We start from the raw sequence: 17,269 nt of genomic DNA, 5'->3' as shown, positions 1-17,269 counted from the left end.
ATGCCCGGTGTTGAGGCAGCCGAAGTTGCTCGCACACTTTTGTTCTTCATCTTAGCAGATTAGCTAAACCTGTTAATGTAACATCGCTGAGTTTTAAGCAAATTAAAATCAAATGTCTATGCACCTAATAAAAATTTCTAAGTTTCCAGATATTAAAAAAGAATTTTATGTAAAAGACGATGAAATATAATTGAGGCACCCTACTCCATTTAAATTAGATATAAATGATTTTTATCAACAAAAAAAATTATCAAAACTCAACGCGAATATCGAGCCAATTTAAACCGGCAACAAAGGACTTTAAAACGGCGTACTTAAAATTGTTTAATAAAATAAAAAAGTAAGTATGATATTTATTCAAAACTTAGTAATAGTCGCGCTGCTATTATTGTAAACACAGGTGTATGTATATCAATATATTATTAAATACATCACTTTATTGGAAACTTACTTACTTCTTGGTCTTCTGCCAAAATTTTTGAATGTAAATTTATAAACATATATTTGCCAGGTGGCATTAGAGTACATTAGATTTGAGTCGAAGCAGGTTCTTACTAAAACATAGTACTAAATTGACAATGGTAAAGAAAGTAAACCCAGTTCCAAATATTGAATACCAGTTTAACTAAGCCTCGGCTTAACGCGAGTCTATGATTATGCGCCAATGTGTCGCTCATTTTTTGTAGCAGTCGATGATATCGTGTCGTTACTCGATTCTTTAATTACGCGAATAAAACTTTTTGTTTCACTAACTGCGACGCTGTGCAACTTGACTGGTTGCGGTGAAGTCGTCCAAGCGCTAAAGTTGAAGTGTTCAATTTCACTGCAATTTACATATCCATTACCAGCATCTTTACGCTGTTCCATAACGTATTTTCGCACCTGTTGCACGGCATCGGAATTCCGACAAATGATCTTCGACAAGGTGATGTTGTAGATTTCATTTAACTGGGCTGGAATTATGATTGTGAAAAGGAGAATTGAATGAATTCAATGAGAATTGAAAAACGAGATTCGATTAATGGTAAAATAATACTGTTCTAACTCTTGCAAGCTTTTTCAATTGCACGCTTTTGTAACTCGAGGTCACCGTTACACTCTAACCCACCTCATTGATAATGAAATTGCTCTAAACCTCAACTAGGAGATTTATTGCTAACAGGAATCAAGTAAAAATAGATGACACTAGTCGTGTGAAGATGAATAGTACTTAGACGAGGACACTAAGTACTCCTAAGCTACAGGACAGATAGCTACGGTATTCTTAATGGAAGTCTATTCCGTCTTGGATGTAGCATTCTGGAAAATTCATAAAAAGTGGTGGAGTACTAAATGGTTTTCCAATAACAAGTATTATCTATTGCTATCGAGAGATGATTTACAATTTTTTATGGCCGGAATTGGATGGTATTGATCTGGACAACGTTTATTTACAACAAGGCGGCGCTACGTGCCACACAAGCAACGAAACCATTGATCTTTTACGGGAAAAGTTTCCGGACCGTGTTATCTCTCGAAGAGGTTATCACAATTTGCGATTTAACACCTTGTGACTTTTTTCTTTGAGGCCACGTGAAAGAGAAGTTCTACGCCAACAGCCCAGGGTCGATTCAATACCTCAAAGATGGAGCTCGTGAGGCTATCGAGGACATAGGGCAGCCACTTTGCAATTCGGTTATGGAAAATTTCATGAAAAGGATATTGTCCTGTAAGCGTGGTCGTGGTGGTCATTTGCCTGATGTTATTTTCCACTATTAACATCAAATCATTTGTATTAAAAAATAGCATCTTTGAATATCAAAATAACACCTCTTATTGGAAAACCCTTTGTATCGGAATTTGTAGTGACAGTCAGGCGGCACTAAGAGCATCACGCTGATCTTCGAAATTAGTCGCTGAATGTAAAACAAAACTGAAGAGTGTTGCAATACACAACAAAGTTTGTATTATTTGGGTGCCTGGACGTTGTGGTATTGCAGTGAATTTGCTGATAAACTGACTAATGAAGGCTCTGCAAGCATACCTCTAGGCCCTGAACCCTTTCTGGGTGTCAACTCTGCATCGATTCAACTGTGGATTGACGACTTCATGAGGTCTACTCATAAAAAACGTTGGTCTGTGTCGGGTTCCTGCAGAGTAACCAAGTGCTTTGGGAAAAAACCAAACAGGAAACTAGCGACCTTTCTCATAAAACTTAGTAGGACGCTCCTGGAAGCTCATAATGCTTTTGGTCAGCATATAGGATTCATCGACCCAACATGCCTATCCTTTCGTGAGAATGGCCATTTTTGCAGCGCATTTTCTCTTCAGCAATCCGACGTTTTCTAGAATTAGGCTTAGGCTATTGGGGTGCGATGTTCTGAGTATGGATAAATTTCATACTCTTCTTCTTCCGGACCTCGTAAGATTCATCACTGAATCCAAAAGATTCGCGGAGGAGTGACCTCAAAATAATGTTTCAATCTTAACATCCACATAAAATCTATCCTATCTCTCTATTCTTTCCACTGTAATCTATCCGGGTGTTGTACAATGGTCTTCCAGACCGAGTGCTTGGACTTGTCCAACCCGCCACAATTTTAATCTAACCTAATCTACCCTCTAGTACTTGGGTTGCTGCGTGTGTTGGGCATCTTAAGTTTGTTGAGAATTGCAGGCGTTTTGCAGTAAGTGAATGAAAATACAAATTCGTGATTATAAACATAGGTATATGAAACTAAAAAAAACCCACTTCGTACTTTGAACCATATAAAATTCATTTTATAACTGCTGCCCGAACAGAAACAATAAATTTGCCTTAGAGGCAATAATTTTTATAGAAGAAAATGGTTACTAAAGCAACCGTAGCTAGTAAGCTAGTAATACAATGGTTTCTGCTAATTCAAATGAAGTCCTTACTTTGCTCGAAAATAAACATTCATCAAAATAGTATTTCATCTAACGGTATTTCGTAGCAGAAAAACTCCAGCAGTTGTAATATTGTGCTTGATTTATTGGTTCACTTGAAAGAAGCGCTCGGTAGGCTTCCATTTTTTGGACATTAATGCTGTAAAAGGCGATCGTATATTTAAGCATTCATTGTGTTTTGTCGAAAACTTCTTAATTCTAACAAAATTGGAAAGCAGAAAGGTTTAAAAGATTGTGAAAAAGGTCAACTCGATTCTCAACCTCATAGGGACTTTCAAACCGCCAAATTGCCAAAAATATTGGTCGAATTCCAAAAAACCACATTTCCATAAATTTCGCAAAGAACGCCGCCTCGATTTTGCAAGTGACCACACGGCTTGGAGTTCTGTTACAAATAATGATCCCGATGAATAGAAAAAAGTTGTATTTAGTAACGAAAAGAAGTTCAATCTGGATGGGCCTAATGGATACAATTACTATTTACTTGACATCACAGCCATGAAGGTGATGTTGTGGTATGGGGAGCAATATTGTAACCGGGCGGGTTCGAATTGAAAATTGTGGACTACAAAGTGACGGAAAGCAGGTATGAATCTCTCGCGGGAATCATCTTTTTTCGAGATTCGAGAAGCCTATTAACTGGACCTATTAATTGTATCTTTTAACAGGTTAATGCAGTGAAGATATTTCACCTGGGTTCAACAATTGAATTGCGTCATAAAACGTTAAAACTTTAGCATGGCCACCGTTGTACCCAGATCTGAACATTATTGAAAATCTATGGGGATGGCTTGCTTGTACGGTTTGTGATAATGGGCAATAATTTGAAGACAAAAATGCTTTAATTTGAATCATTAAAACGATTTCCTCAATTGTCTTTAGGCTATCTGGAGAATGGTTTTGCTAGTAAGTTTAACCCTCGCTGAGACGTATTCCAAAGTGCTGACGCGTGTGTTTAATCTGATCCCAGACTACATAATTAAAAAGGTTAATCAATCAGACACTATATTCAACAAAGCTTCGCAAATATGTGACTTTGCTGATGACCTGGTAACCTTCGCGAGAAATATAAATGTTCTCAAAGAAGCACTCAAATTAAAAGCTAGCACTTCGGATTAAAGATTAACGAAATTAAAACGAAGTATCTCGCAAAACTTAAGACGTTGAGAAAAGTGCTGGATTTTCAGATTTAGCGGTCGTGCAATAATTATAATGACTGCTTCTCAGTAAAACGGATGATACAACGATTGCTATCCAAGACCGCGAAGAGGACGGTCGCGGAAGGACGATATAATAAGCATAGGAGTGACCAACTAAGGCGTTTTTCAATAGGTGCGCTTCAACTTTTTTCCGATAGGGAGGGCGAACGACGCAATATTTTTTATTTCTTGCTTGTTATTTGTAAACTTCATTAGTATACATTTTATCATGGAACGCTACACACTTGAGCAACGCTTGCAAATTATTGAATTTTATTATAAAAATGCGTGTTCTGTTAAGAAAGTTTAAAGTCGAAAAATCATCTTCAGTGATGAAGCTCACTTTTGGCTCAATGGCTTTGTCAACAAGCAAAATTTGCGTTACTGGGCAGAAAGCAATCCACACGTGATTCATGAGGCACCGTTGCATCCCGAAAAAATCACTGTTTGGTGCGGTTTACATGCCGGCGGCGTAATTGGCCCATATTTTTTCGTTGACGAGAACGATCGCCACGTTACTGTGAATGGAAATCGATACCGCGACATAATAAACGATTATTTTTGGCCGCAATTGAATGATATGGACTTAAACGACATGTGGTTTTAACAGGACGGGGCCATAAGCTACACAGCACACGCTACAATTGATTTGTTGAAGAGTAAGTTCGATGAGCGCATTATTTCCAGAAATGGACCGGTCGAATGGCCGCCGCGCTCGTGTGATTTGACGCCTCTAGACTATTTTCTTTGGGGCTATGTGAAGTCATTGGTCTACAATAACAAGCCGGCGACGATTTGTGAGCTCAGAGCCAATATAACGCGAAATTGTTGGAATTTCGGCCGATTTATGCAAAAGAGTGGTGGAAAATTGGGTTCAACCATTGGACTTCGTAAAACGTGCACGCGGTGGTCATGCAAAAGAAATCGAATTTTATACTTAAATGTATATGTTCAAACTCGATAATAAAAAAAAAATTAGTTAAAAAAGTCAAACCGTTTGTGTTTTATTCAAAAAAAAAGTTGAAGCGCTCTTACTGAAAAACGCTTTATTATAGTCTGGTTATAGGCCGAGATGCATGGAGAAAAATTGTGTAGGAAGCTAAGACTCACAACGAGCTGTAATGCATCTATTCAAGTAAACCAATAAATGAATCACAATATTACAGTTGCTAAAGTTTTAGTGCTGAGAAACACCGTTAAATAGAATACTATTTTTATGCATGTTTATTTTCGAGCAAAGTACATTCTTCACATGAATTATCAGAAAGCCTTGGATTACTAGATCAAATAGGGTTACTTTAATAACCAATTTTTTCCAGAATAATTATTGCCTCTAATTAAGTGAATCTGACTGTATGTGTATACATAATTGAGGCTTGTACCCTTTGTGTGTGTTTGGAAAGCTCCTCCGCCTTCTGGCCGCTGAAGATAAAATGTAGGTTCGTCAGTCACTCGGGTGCAACCACATTCAAATGACTGCTGCCGTACCGGTTTTAGTTTTGTTTTCTAATTTTGGTCCGCGAGCGGTATTTTATTTCTCACCTTTTGAACTTTTCCCTAACCGCCACCTGAAGACGCCGCCGATGGGAGACTAGAAACTTCACATGGACGACGCCTACAAAAAACACTCGCGCAAGAAATCACAGAGCGCAAGTGGAAGGGGCTCAGCCATAAATAACGCAAGGCAGACACTACGCTGGAATGCCCAGGGTCAGCGAAACCGAAGTAGGCCTAGGGGCTCATGGCATCTATGGAGGAATATTTGCTGTGAACAAAGACCAGCAGCAAGTAAAAGCAAATCAGGGAACAGAATCGAAGGGGAATAATTTTGATTGTCCCTATACTCCGCAACGGAGGTCGAGGAACTATGATAATGATGAAGGTTTTTTCGTCAAGAGTTGTATAAACCTACAAAAGAGACGTGTCTAGAAGCCAAAATTTCTTAAGAAATCATACAATTCATTTTCAAAATGCAACGCGTCAACCGACTGGAGTACTGTTTTTTTTCTACACAACTTTTAAATGTTTTTTTTTGTTTTGTCGGGACAACTAACTAGTACAGCCCCTCCGAGAAAATCTTAGTAGATCTTGTGGTGCCAAGGAGCCAAGGTGGTCGCTTCTTAACACACCAGTGCCAAAGACCTCAAGCCTAATTCGAGCGGTGGCCGGGCAGACGCACAGAAAATGGTCCGCCGTCTGCTTACTTTTACTCTGCATTAATCAAATTCATTAATTATTTCCTATTACTATTACAAAATTTTAAACAAAATAAACATTAAATAAAAAAATATTTATGTGTGCATCTATTGTTCCATTGAGCGGGAACAAACAGGCAAAGCAAAGTAGAAAAATCTATGATCTCTGCTTTCTGTTTTGCTAATTTGATATTGTGTAGGGAGCAGCTTTGCCTTAACTATTTGCAAGTACTATTATGAAAATATATTTCAAATGATATTAATCAGTTTTCCCGTTTAACCCTAGTCATCTATACTCTTTGTATCGGTCTTATTATTGCCCGGAGTCCAGTGTGTCTTACCTTTCGTGAATCTTTGCGGTCCCACCTTCCTTTCATACCAGTGGGAATCACCTCTCTTCAGCCGCATAAACTGATCAGATATCAAACACGTCAAAAGTGGTCCGAAAATAGCACCGTCCAAAGGTGGTTCACTCAGTGCGCCCGTATATACATCCACATCATGTGGCGAACTATCCATCGAACATCCAGCGATAGATAAAGAGAGACAAGGAAAGATATACATCGAGAGCTCAAGAAATTTACTTTCTTTTATACTTATAAATATCCTGAATCGATTTCAAGGTATCTGCATTAATGGCGCTTGCCATTTCTTCCCACGTATCCACCGGCGGCAATTTGCAATGCTTGCGGTACACCGGATATGCTGGTAAGCCATGATCACGCCCACGTTGTATATTGAGTGAAACTAAATCGAGACCACAACGTAATGGCAAGCTTCCTCCGCCATTACTTTCGAATATTTTCTGTGTTACTTCGTATGAAAAGAAACGATCAACGCGCAATACAGCCGTATCGCTAGCTATCTTAAGTGCCCGATCAATGCCTTCCTCCGGCCAAAGCGAAAAGGGATTAAAGAGCATTTTGTGTAGTTCAATGGATTCAGGCGCACTTTTGTCACGTGTCGCATTGAGTACACTCTGAAAAAACGAATAAGATTAAAAAATAGTTCGGTCATAAGAAAGCTTTCGAAAAACTCACCGGCAGCATGGTGTGCGCAAATCTAAAAGCAGCTCCTGCAAAACAGTTCGCTATACGTGGATCCACATTTTCCTTGTAGGTATCTGGCTCATCTAAATTATCTGTATTCGGCAACAAGCCCTTTCTCTCAGCCAACTTGCGTCCAAATAGAACTGGTAAGAACTCATTGTATGCGATGTGCGCCATTTGTGCGCCCAATATTTTACGCGATTCCTGAAAGACCGTCTCGTCATTCCAATGCGGATTGACTTCTTGCAAGCCACGTGCCAAGTAGTTATGATGGCGCGCCCATAGCAGATGCATCGATGTCAAAAGCAAATTTTCATTGGAACGATCATCGCCTGACTCAAAGCAATACTTTCCCTCCCTTGTCATTTCCACGCGATTACAACCATCGTCCAGATCGGTAGACAACGGCAACAATTCCCGCCCATCGCTGGTAATATACATGCGCAATGTACCGTTGAGCATGGTGCGTAAGTGACGTTGCCGCTGATCGGTATTTCCATACACCACCGAACCATCGACGAAAGCTGTGGCTTGATTTAGCTGCTGACGTGGTCCAAAATGTCCAGTAGAAGCGGGAGCAGAGCGCACAAAATTCAAACAGGTTACATTATACCGCTGATAGTAAGAATCATCTGGCAATATGGGCACAGGAAAACATTCAGGATGTATATTTAATGTTGGCAATACGCAACAGTCGATCGACTCGCCTTCCTGTGAGGAAGATAACGATGTTGCAGTGATATCGTGATCAAGAAACTGGCCAAAAACTGCCAGCATAACGGTAAAATTGGAATCTGTATCGTAGGATGCGCGATGTATATTCAAAGATACTTTGCGCGCCGGCGGCAACTCAATGCCCGTGTGACTTGCGCGAGGCAATGAGATACCATCCGCATAATCAGGCGCCACCATGCGTCGATATGGTACCATCGCTGCGCCATAGAGCCGAGGATGCTCCTTATTGTTGCACACGCCATTTGCGTTTCGATAACGCGTATTGAAGTCGCATTTGAAATTCATCGTTGGATCTGGCAACTTTATCTTTGGACCAGCACCGATGTTATAGCGCCCATAAGGTTTCGTATAATTCAAAATTTGAGCAATTTGCGTTGTTGCATGATTTTCTACATAGCCACGACGGGCTATTTTGCGCGACTCGGGATCTGTATTAAGTGAGCGATAATGTCGAAAGGCAGGACTGTCCACCGGCGTCGATTGCTGACTCTCCTCTAAGATTTCGCGATCACCCAATGCTTTGATACCAGCACTTACCGCCTGATCGTTTTGTATGCGGTTCATTTGCACTCGGTTTAGTGCCCACTCAGTGGTGGGTTCATCGGCCAACGGCACTGTTGTGGCTTCGACAGCAGCGCTTGCATCCGCACTGCTGTTCGCCGGTGTTGTTTCGTTTGTTATTGCCATAATAGTATTTATCATAGGTGTTGGCAATTCGTTTGGTTCTTGGACTAGCGAGAGGGCAATCAATAATGCAACAATAATTATGAGTCTAAGGAAAGATAGAAAAAGAAATGGCTAACGTTAATCAATATGTATAATCTGTATGCAAGCATTAGGCAAATAATGATGCTGGAAATTTCTTAGAATACCCAGCTCTAAGCCGTGCCGAAACCTAAATTCAAAATATTTTTGAAGAATTTAATTCTGATTATTTTATTCGAAGAAATTGAAACGGTTCAATACCTCCTCTGTGAATGTCCTGCACTTGAAATGAACCGTGCCAAATATCATGGCGATTATTTCTTTGAAGACCTGGGGAATTCGCGAAATGTCTCACTGAAGGGACTAGTTACCTTCTCAAAAATATCTAGGTGGTTTCAAGCAAGTTTTGAACGAACAAAGGAGTACTAGGGAAACTACCTGGTATACGGATATTTGACATCCTTTCAGCGGCGCAAAAATGCTAGATTACTTTTTGGCAGAACATAAGAAATATGGCAAAAACAAAAAAACATATATTGTAAATAAAAATATAAAACTTTTGTCGAATACAACTCCAAGATCAAAAAAACCCGTTACTGACAAAATTTGGAGCTTAAAAACAGTATGAGTGAAATTTTCATTGCATAAAATTATTATACATGTTAATATTTTATTTAGCACAAAAATAACACAAATTGAATTTATGTGTTGTTTACAATAAATGTTTGATTATTTATATATGCATACGAGGTGTATTCAAAAAGTATCGCGAATTTTGTGTTTTTTTTTCAAAAATTATTTATTTATTCATTGTCCTATTTAAACTAATCCCCATGAGATATTATGCACTTGTGCCAACGTTTTTTCCAATCTTCGAAGCACTGCAAAAAATCATTTTTTTATCTTATTCAGCTCCTCCTTCGATGCCGTTTTTATCTCGTCAATCGTAGCGTAGCGTCGTCCTTTCATGGGCCTCTTCAGGTTCGGGAACAAGAAAAAGTCACAGGGGGCCAGATTTGGGGAATGCGGTGGCTGTGATATCATTAGTGTGTTGGTTTTGGCCAAAAAGTCGCGCACAAGCAACGATGTGTGAGCATGGGCGTTATCGTGATGCATGAGCCAATTTTTGTTCTTCCACAAATCCGGGCATTTCTGTCGGATTGCTTGACGCAAATTGCGCATAACTTGCAGGTAAAACTCCTTATTGACCGTTTTATCCTGTGGGAAGAACTCATGATGCACAACACCCCTGCAATCGAAGAAAACGGTAAGCAAAACTTTTACATTCGACCGAACTTGGCGCGCTTTTTTCTGTCTTGGTTCATGCGGCAGCTTCCATTGAGATGATTGAGCTTTGGTTTCCACGTCATAACCATAAACCCACTATTCGTCACCAATTATGAGTCCAACATCTTATTAGCAATGTTCATGCGATGCTGCTTTTGATCGAAATTGAGCAGTTTTGGTACGAATTTTGGCGTCTCATGCTCAAATCACTGAAAAAAATCGAGTGGCACGCGCCAATCGATATGTCTACGTCCTCAGCAACTTCTCTAACGGTGATTCGACGATTGGTCAATACCATTTTCTTCACTTAATGAATTTTTTCGTCTGTTGTTGAAGTGCTCGGGCGTCCGCCACGCTTTTCGTCGTTCACATCTTCTCGGCCTTCTGAGAACATTTTGTAACACCGATAAACGTTGCTTTGGTCCAAAGTAGCTTCTCCGTATGACACAGTCAACATTCGGAATGCATCCGCGCACTTAATTTCCTTTTTCACACAACAGATTCATACAGATTCTGTGATCCATCTTTTTGAATAGGTAAAATTCGAAGACGAGCCGAAACACGTGCAAGCAAAGCGGCTGTCAACAATTAACTGAACATTCAAAATAGCCGAGCTCGTCGACATGAGTGAGAGACATGAGTACCAACATAGCGCCACAAAAAATCGAAATTTGAATATACGTAACCTGCGAAAATTCAAAATTCGCGTTACTTTTTAAACACACCTCGTACATATAAGAATGTTACAAGAAGTGTTATGTGTTTTTATTTCATTAACAAACAATTTTTGTTTTTCTAAATTACTACGTGGTTCTACAAGTTCTGCGCTTCGATAAAAACACACAATTTTATGGTCTGAAATAAACTTTATTATTCAGTATAACCTTCCTGAACATCAATACACTTGTTCCAACGAGATTCCAATTTATGTATTCCATCCCTGAGGTGATAATCTGAATGGGTTGCAAAATACGCATGCACAGCTGTTATGGCCTAGTCATTTGATGAAAAACGCTTTCGACACATGCATTTTTTTTTTAATTTTTTTAAGGTCTGAAAACAGACGGAAGTCGCTAGGGGTCAAATCTGGTGAATACGATGGATGCTCTAACAATTCGAACTTTAATTCATTCAAAATGCTCTTGAAAAATTATTTTATTCTTTTGCAAACATTTCCACAAGTTTTTTCTTTCAGCTGGTCTCAAAGGTTGCAATAATATTCAGAATTTATTGTTTCACCAGTTTCCAAGTAATCTACAAACAAAATTCCTTTCGCATCCCAAAAGGAAACGATGCTAACTACATCTTGGCGGACGCGAACTCATCTTAGAGTCGAGGTAACAGTTTCACACCACCCTTTAGCCTCTTGTTTTAATTTAATATCATAGTGATAGACCCAAGTCTAATCCATAGTGCTGAATCGATATCCTTTGGAAAACGTTGGAAAATGTTGCTGAGAAATTCGCAATCCAATAAGTTTTTGTGGCATTATTAGCGAATGCGGCACCCATTGTGCACACAGCTTTCTGAAACCCAATGCTTCAATCAAAATATTGATTACACTGCCCAATTATTAGATGCCTAGAGCTCCTACCATCTCTTTCAGTCAGTCAGCGTTTTCCACTACGATATTCTGTATTTTTTCTACGATTTCTGGTGTTGTTGCTGTTTTTGGACGTCCTTGACGTGGCTTGTGCGATCACTTTTAAATTCAGCAACCCATCTTTCTACTGAACTGATTAATGGCGAAAAGTCCCTGTACACTTTCAACATGCGTTCATACATTGCCTTTGCTGTTAAACCTTCCAAAAATAAAAATTCAACCACTGCACGATACTTGATTTTTTTCATTGTACAAAATACTGTGGCACGTCGCGTCGATACTATGTATTATAAATGGCTCGTAAACAGAGAATGAGTTGGCAGATTGAAATAAAATTTCACGTACGTTCATATGAAGAGTATACCAACATAATAAAAAAAAAATTGGCTAGTAGCAACACGCCCTCCCTCATCGAACCGCAAAACTTATTAAATAACCTAGTATTTTCTGAAAATAATTGTTTTATTTTTATTTTGTTGCAAAATGTTAAAAGCATTTTTTTTTTAGTTTTAATAAATATTTAATAGCATTTTCTAATGCATAGTTTGCCTTGCCCTAGTAATCACGTATTTTATAAGAAGCCGACTGGGTCAGAATAGGCAATATCTCCAATTGATCCACTTAATATTCGATTCCACTAATTTTGGAATTTTACAACTTACGTTGTCCACATTATTTGTTGGTTGTTCGAACAAATTCCTGCAATTTTTTGTGTGAGTTTTGAGTTTGTCCCACAAATGGAGAGACCGAATGACATATGGTTTTATGAGAGACTTTTTCATGGCACAAATGCGCTTGGAGGTTTGTAAGAAAAAATTTAAAGCCTTGTACCCAATCAAGTAGTAAAATAAGAGTGTGTTAGTGGAAAAGTGTGAAAGCGGAAAATTTATTGTGTACCTCCTAGTTAAACACCTTATCAATTCACGCTCCCCCTCCGATAAATGTATAGCGCTTGGCATTCTAATCTAAAGCATCACCGCTTCACTTTATTGAACTCGCTCAGACTTCAATGCACACTAATCTCTAATTGCACATACACACGAACACACTTATTTCCTAAGCAAATTAATCACGAATTGTTGGCAACAGCACTAAGGTTGAAGGGGAAAGAATAATTTTGCAAATGGAAATAAACATATAGCTATACATACAATTACTGAAATTTTTGTTTTAAAAAGTGAAGCAATGAAATTTTTTCAATACATCAATACAAATAAGAGGAAGTAGTGTTAGAAACATTAATATTTAGTAGATCCGTCCTTTGCTTTGATAACAGCAGCAATCCAGCAATTTGCACATTCGACTGCACTTATGGTGCTCCACTGAGTTAAAGCATTTTTCAGGGCTGTTTGCGATGTTATGCTGTGTTCTTTTATCTTACGTTTTAAAACAACCCACGCGTGCTCTCTGAAGCTTAGATCTGGAGATTGTGGCCGATCTAACAAAACAATGTTATTGTCTATAAACCAACGCATCTTAGTCGCCGATTTGTGACAAGGAGCATTGTCTTGTTGGAATTCAATTAAATCTGATTTATTGTCGCCAAAAACGCGCGTTAACGAAGGCAAAAGTACAGTTTCTAATACATTTATGTTCGTTTGACTGTCCATGTGACCCAAGCAACTGAACATTTCGGTACAAGCACCAGGTGCCGCTCTAAGTCAATTGATTTGGGGTTTTTCTTTGTGCTAGGTTGCCTCATCTGTGACTAGCATTCTTATCAAAATTGTAACGCCATTGCTTCACATTTGTAAAAGTTGCGCCGTCTTGAGTTAATCTACGTCTGCATGTGTTTTCGATTTTTTACAGCTTTAGAATCAGAATCAGGTTTTATTTTAAATATATGAATATACAAAAAATAGCAGGAAAAAAGAACAGCACTAGCTCAAGGCCATCAGCTGAGCTTTAGAAATAGATTTGGATTTGCAGCAACGAGTTTGTATTAAATTTTGCATTAAAAATGGACACAATGGTGCGAAACTGTTTGGGTAATAATACTCTAAAGAAAACAGTCATTTACGACTAGCATGAACGCTTCAGAAGAGATCGTGAGTTCATTGAGAGCGACGAACGTAGTGGCAGGTCGTCCAAATCGAAAACTGATGAAAGCAATAAAGTGAAAGAAATGTTTATCAATAACCGCTAATTAATCATCCGAGAACAGGCAGAGGTCTTAAACATTGCTTGTAGATCCGTTCAGGACATTGTATAGAGTTTTCCAAACAGAGGTGTTATTTTGATATTTAAAGAAAAATGCTATTTTTAATATAAATGATTTGATGTTTATTTCATTATAAAGAGGAAGATATGCCGTTAATAGTGGAAAATAACATCAGGCAAATGACCACCACGAACACGCTTACAGGACAATATCCTTTTTATGAAATTTTCCATAACCGAATTCCATCCTTTGAGGTTTTGATTCGACCCTGGGCTGTTGACGTAGAACTTCTTTTTCACGTGGCCCCAAAGAAAAAAGTCACAAGGTGTTACATCACAAGATCTCGGTGGCCAATTGTGATCACCTCTTCGAGAGATAACACGGTCCGGAAACTTTTCCCGTAAAAGATCAATGGTTTTGTTGCTTGTGTGAAACGCCGCGCCGTCTGTTGAAAATAAACGTTGTCCAGATCAATACCATCCAATTCCGGCCATAAAAAATCGTTAATCATCTCTCGATAACGCAATTCATTCACCTGTAACACCTGTTATTGGAAAATCCTTTAGGTAATGATTTAGGTTTGCGACGTATTGTTGCAAAGTTGATTTCAAAGGACTTGAACTTCATCAAAGAAGGGACCACGTTGATATCGCCAAAACCATGATTTCCAAGTCTGAATCCAACCCAACGATCCTCGTGACGTATCACGTGAAGACGAAACGTAGTTTTATGAGTACGACATGCAATCCAGACAACAGGCGAGTGGATGGTGAGCTCCAGCTCTGGATGAACCAAGACAAAAAAACCACGCCATTTTCAGTCAAAAAGGAAAGCGATGCTCACGGTTTTTATAGATTATAGCACAACGGTACGCCACGAATTTGCGCCAGAAAGTCAGACAGTTAAGACGGACTGGGAGTTATGAGACATTTATGGAGTGGATTTTGCACCGTGATAACACAGTGGCATCGTTATCCATAAATTGTTGTCCAAGAACGAAAGGAATCATATCCAACAGCATTCGAAATCACTTGATTTGGCTGATCGAGTCGAGAAACCACTACGAGGAACGCGATTGACTGTGATACAAAAATAGAAAACGGCTCTGATGGCTATACCGAAAATAGAGTTCCAGAAATGTCGCGAGAGTTGGATCAAACGCTGGGGTAATGTATAAATAAATTGTATTTTGAAATTTCTGACTGTTTTCCGTGAACTTTTTGATCAAGGTGGTAGACTAAAACATCTTTAGGAACTGCATTCCTAGCAAATGAACTATACAGTTCTTAAGAATATCCGTCTTTGTAGATTCAGTCAAGGTAGGATTTACATTTTTAGTAGATTATTCCAATTTCAAGTAGATTTAATTCATTTTTTAAAAATAATAATGTTTTTGCTTTTGCCAACCTTAAATACATAAAGGTAAAAATATTTGCACAGCAACTATTGAATGGTAATGAAGGCCTCCAAGCCAGTGATGCATTTTTATGTATTTATATAATAAAAGTTTTTAGTATAAATAAATAAAAAAAAAAACAATCTGCTGCACAACTCACACAACAGTAATGCCTAAACAGTACTGAAATTGTTGCATTTTCCGATAACGGCGCGAACGTGGCGACACACCGCCTGGGAAAACGTAAGCTGGCCCCAACGGCGGTGACATTCCAGCGGTTAATGGTGTGGTTTCTTCCGCCATTTCGGCGCATCAGTTGAAAGTAAAACTCAGTTGAAAGAAACACAATTTACAAACACACGTTTTTAATATTTTCGTACTTATTTTGTTATTTTGTTTTAACAAAGTATTTTTGAAGTCGGAATACAAAGGAATCACCAAGAATAATACATCTTTTCTTAGATAGGCACAATCTTCACTAGAAAACTAGGCACCTGAAGAAAATAACCAAATCTTCATAGAGCGATCACAATACCGGCATTTTTTATTGCTTAGGACCGCAACGCGACACTGCTGACTGCAACAAGTCACTTCAAACACTAAGCGGGAGAAGTTGGGAATAAAGGTGCTGCATTTGCATTTGCATTTGCAGTTATAAGGTTTCAAGATTATAATGTGCCTTCAGACAACGAGTCAAACGCTCATCTACATATGTATGTATGTAAAGGTATATGTATTGTATGCCTGTATGTATATACATATGTACACACGTATGTATGTAATTTTATTTGCAACAAAATCTTGTGATTCGTTATTTAGTAACACGGCTGTAGTAGATTGGGCCTTTGATGTACCATCTATGCGCGTTGATTACTTGAAGTTTCCTTATCTTAGCGGCTAACTAAAATATTAATTTGCTTGCATATTTTTTGAAACTACGCGCTTAAAATAAAAACCAAGTTTCTTACTGATCACGTCCGATCCACTATCTGTCTGGGCTACTCGTGTTATGAATCTTATGTTATGATACGAGTACATACATACATAAAAGCATACATATGTACATACGTATATTTGCAGTCGAATAAAAGGAAAGTACATTAGAATAAAATAATTATTGAAATTCTCACTTTATTTAAGCCACATAAAGTCTTAAATGCGAGTGAAATCCATTGTAAATGCAGGTCATACTTCAATTTCTCCGACATCCCAAAAATACATATTTTATTGTCCCAAAAGTCGTATTATATGCATAAAAACAGTGTATAAAATATAAAATTAATTAGTTAACTGAATAAAGGAAACTAGAATAATTTTACTAACTAAATGAAGTACGAATAAAAGCCAGTAGAGAAAATCATTGAAGAGCATTGAAATACACATAGCAAAGGTTAATGTAAGAGTAGAGAATAAATGCATTACTTTTATTTTTATATGTATACAAGGTGAAGTCCAAAATAAACAAGACTGAGCTAAAATAGCAACGACAGGAGCTTTGTTTTGATAACTTCGAGCTTATTTATTCAAAATAGTCCCCTCTGGCCTCGATACACTGGTTTGCGTGATCTAAAAGCTTTTCGAATGAGTGTTTCAGGTCAATTTTTGATCCTCAGTGCGGAATGAAACGTACACAGACCTTTCGTAAGCCCAAATGATCAATTAAAATGCAATAAATCGACGTTTTAGAGATATTCAACTTCGATTCCACGAATTTCAACAATGATTTCGGTTCATTTTTGATTAATTTACGAACAATTCCGATGGAGTTTTCGGTGATTACTGATTTTGGGCGACCCGTATGTTCATTGTCATTTATGTCCTCACAACCATCTCTGAAACGTATAAACCACTCATGAACTCTGGCACGAGATAGACAATCATCGCCATAAACTTTTTTCATCAAGTCAAATGTTTCGGTAAACGTTTTACCGATTTTAAAACAAAATTTGATATTAGCTCTTTGTTCGAAACTCATTTTTGTACCGATGACACAAACATACTGACGCTATAGACGCAATAACTTCGCTTCCAC

General features: G+C 38.3%; 1 protein-coding gene across 1 annotated transcript; it reads right to left on the bottom strand.

The window, feature by feature from the left end:
• Positions 1-407: 407 nt before the first annotated feature.
• LOC128855177 (chorion peroxidase) lies at positions 408-15,883 on the bottom strand. The gene is made up of 5 exons (XM_054089877.1): positions 15,398-15,883; positions 7,342-8,857; positions 6,898-7,280; positions 6,643-6,812; positions 408-953 (listed from the first exon to the last, which is right to left on the bottom strand). The coding sequence occupies exons 1-5, from the start codon at positions 15,538-15,540 to the stop codon at positions 655-657; spliced, it is 2,511 nt and encodes an 836-aa protein (XP_053945852.1). The 5' UTR covers positions 15,541-15,883; the 3' UTR covers positions 408-654.
• Positions 15,884-17,269: the final 1,386 nt, after the last annotated feature.

This window comes from Anastrepha ludens, chromosome 2, assembly GCF_028408465.1.
Source record: "Anastrepha ludens isolate Willacy chromosome 2, idAnaLude1.1, whole genome shotgun sequence".
Taxonomy (NCBI): domain Eukaryota; kingdom Metazoa; phylum Arthropoda; class Insecta; order Diptera; family Tephritidae; genus Anastrepha; species Anastrepha ludens.
This window is presented reverse-complemented; position numbering and strand designations above follow the sequence as displayed.

Coding starts and splice junctions, on each gene's coding strand:
- LOC128855177 (XM_054089877.1), bottom strand. CDS start 15,540: ATGGCGGAAGAAACCACACCATTAACCGCTGGAATGTCACCGCCGTTG. Junction 8,858..15,397: donor TGTTTAGGCATTACTGTTGT/GTGAGTTGTGCA, acceptor ATCTTTCCTTAG/ACTCATAATTATTGTTGCAT. Junction 954..6,642: donor ACCGCAAAGATTCACGAAAG/GTAAGACACACT, acceptor TCATAATTCCAG/CCCAGTTAAATGAAATCTAC.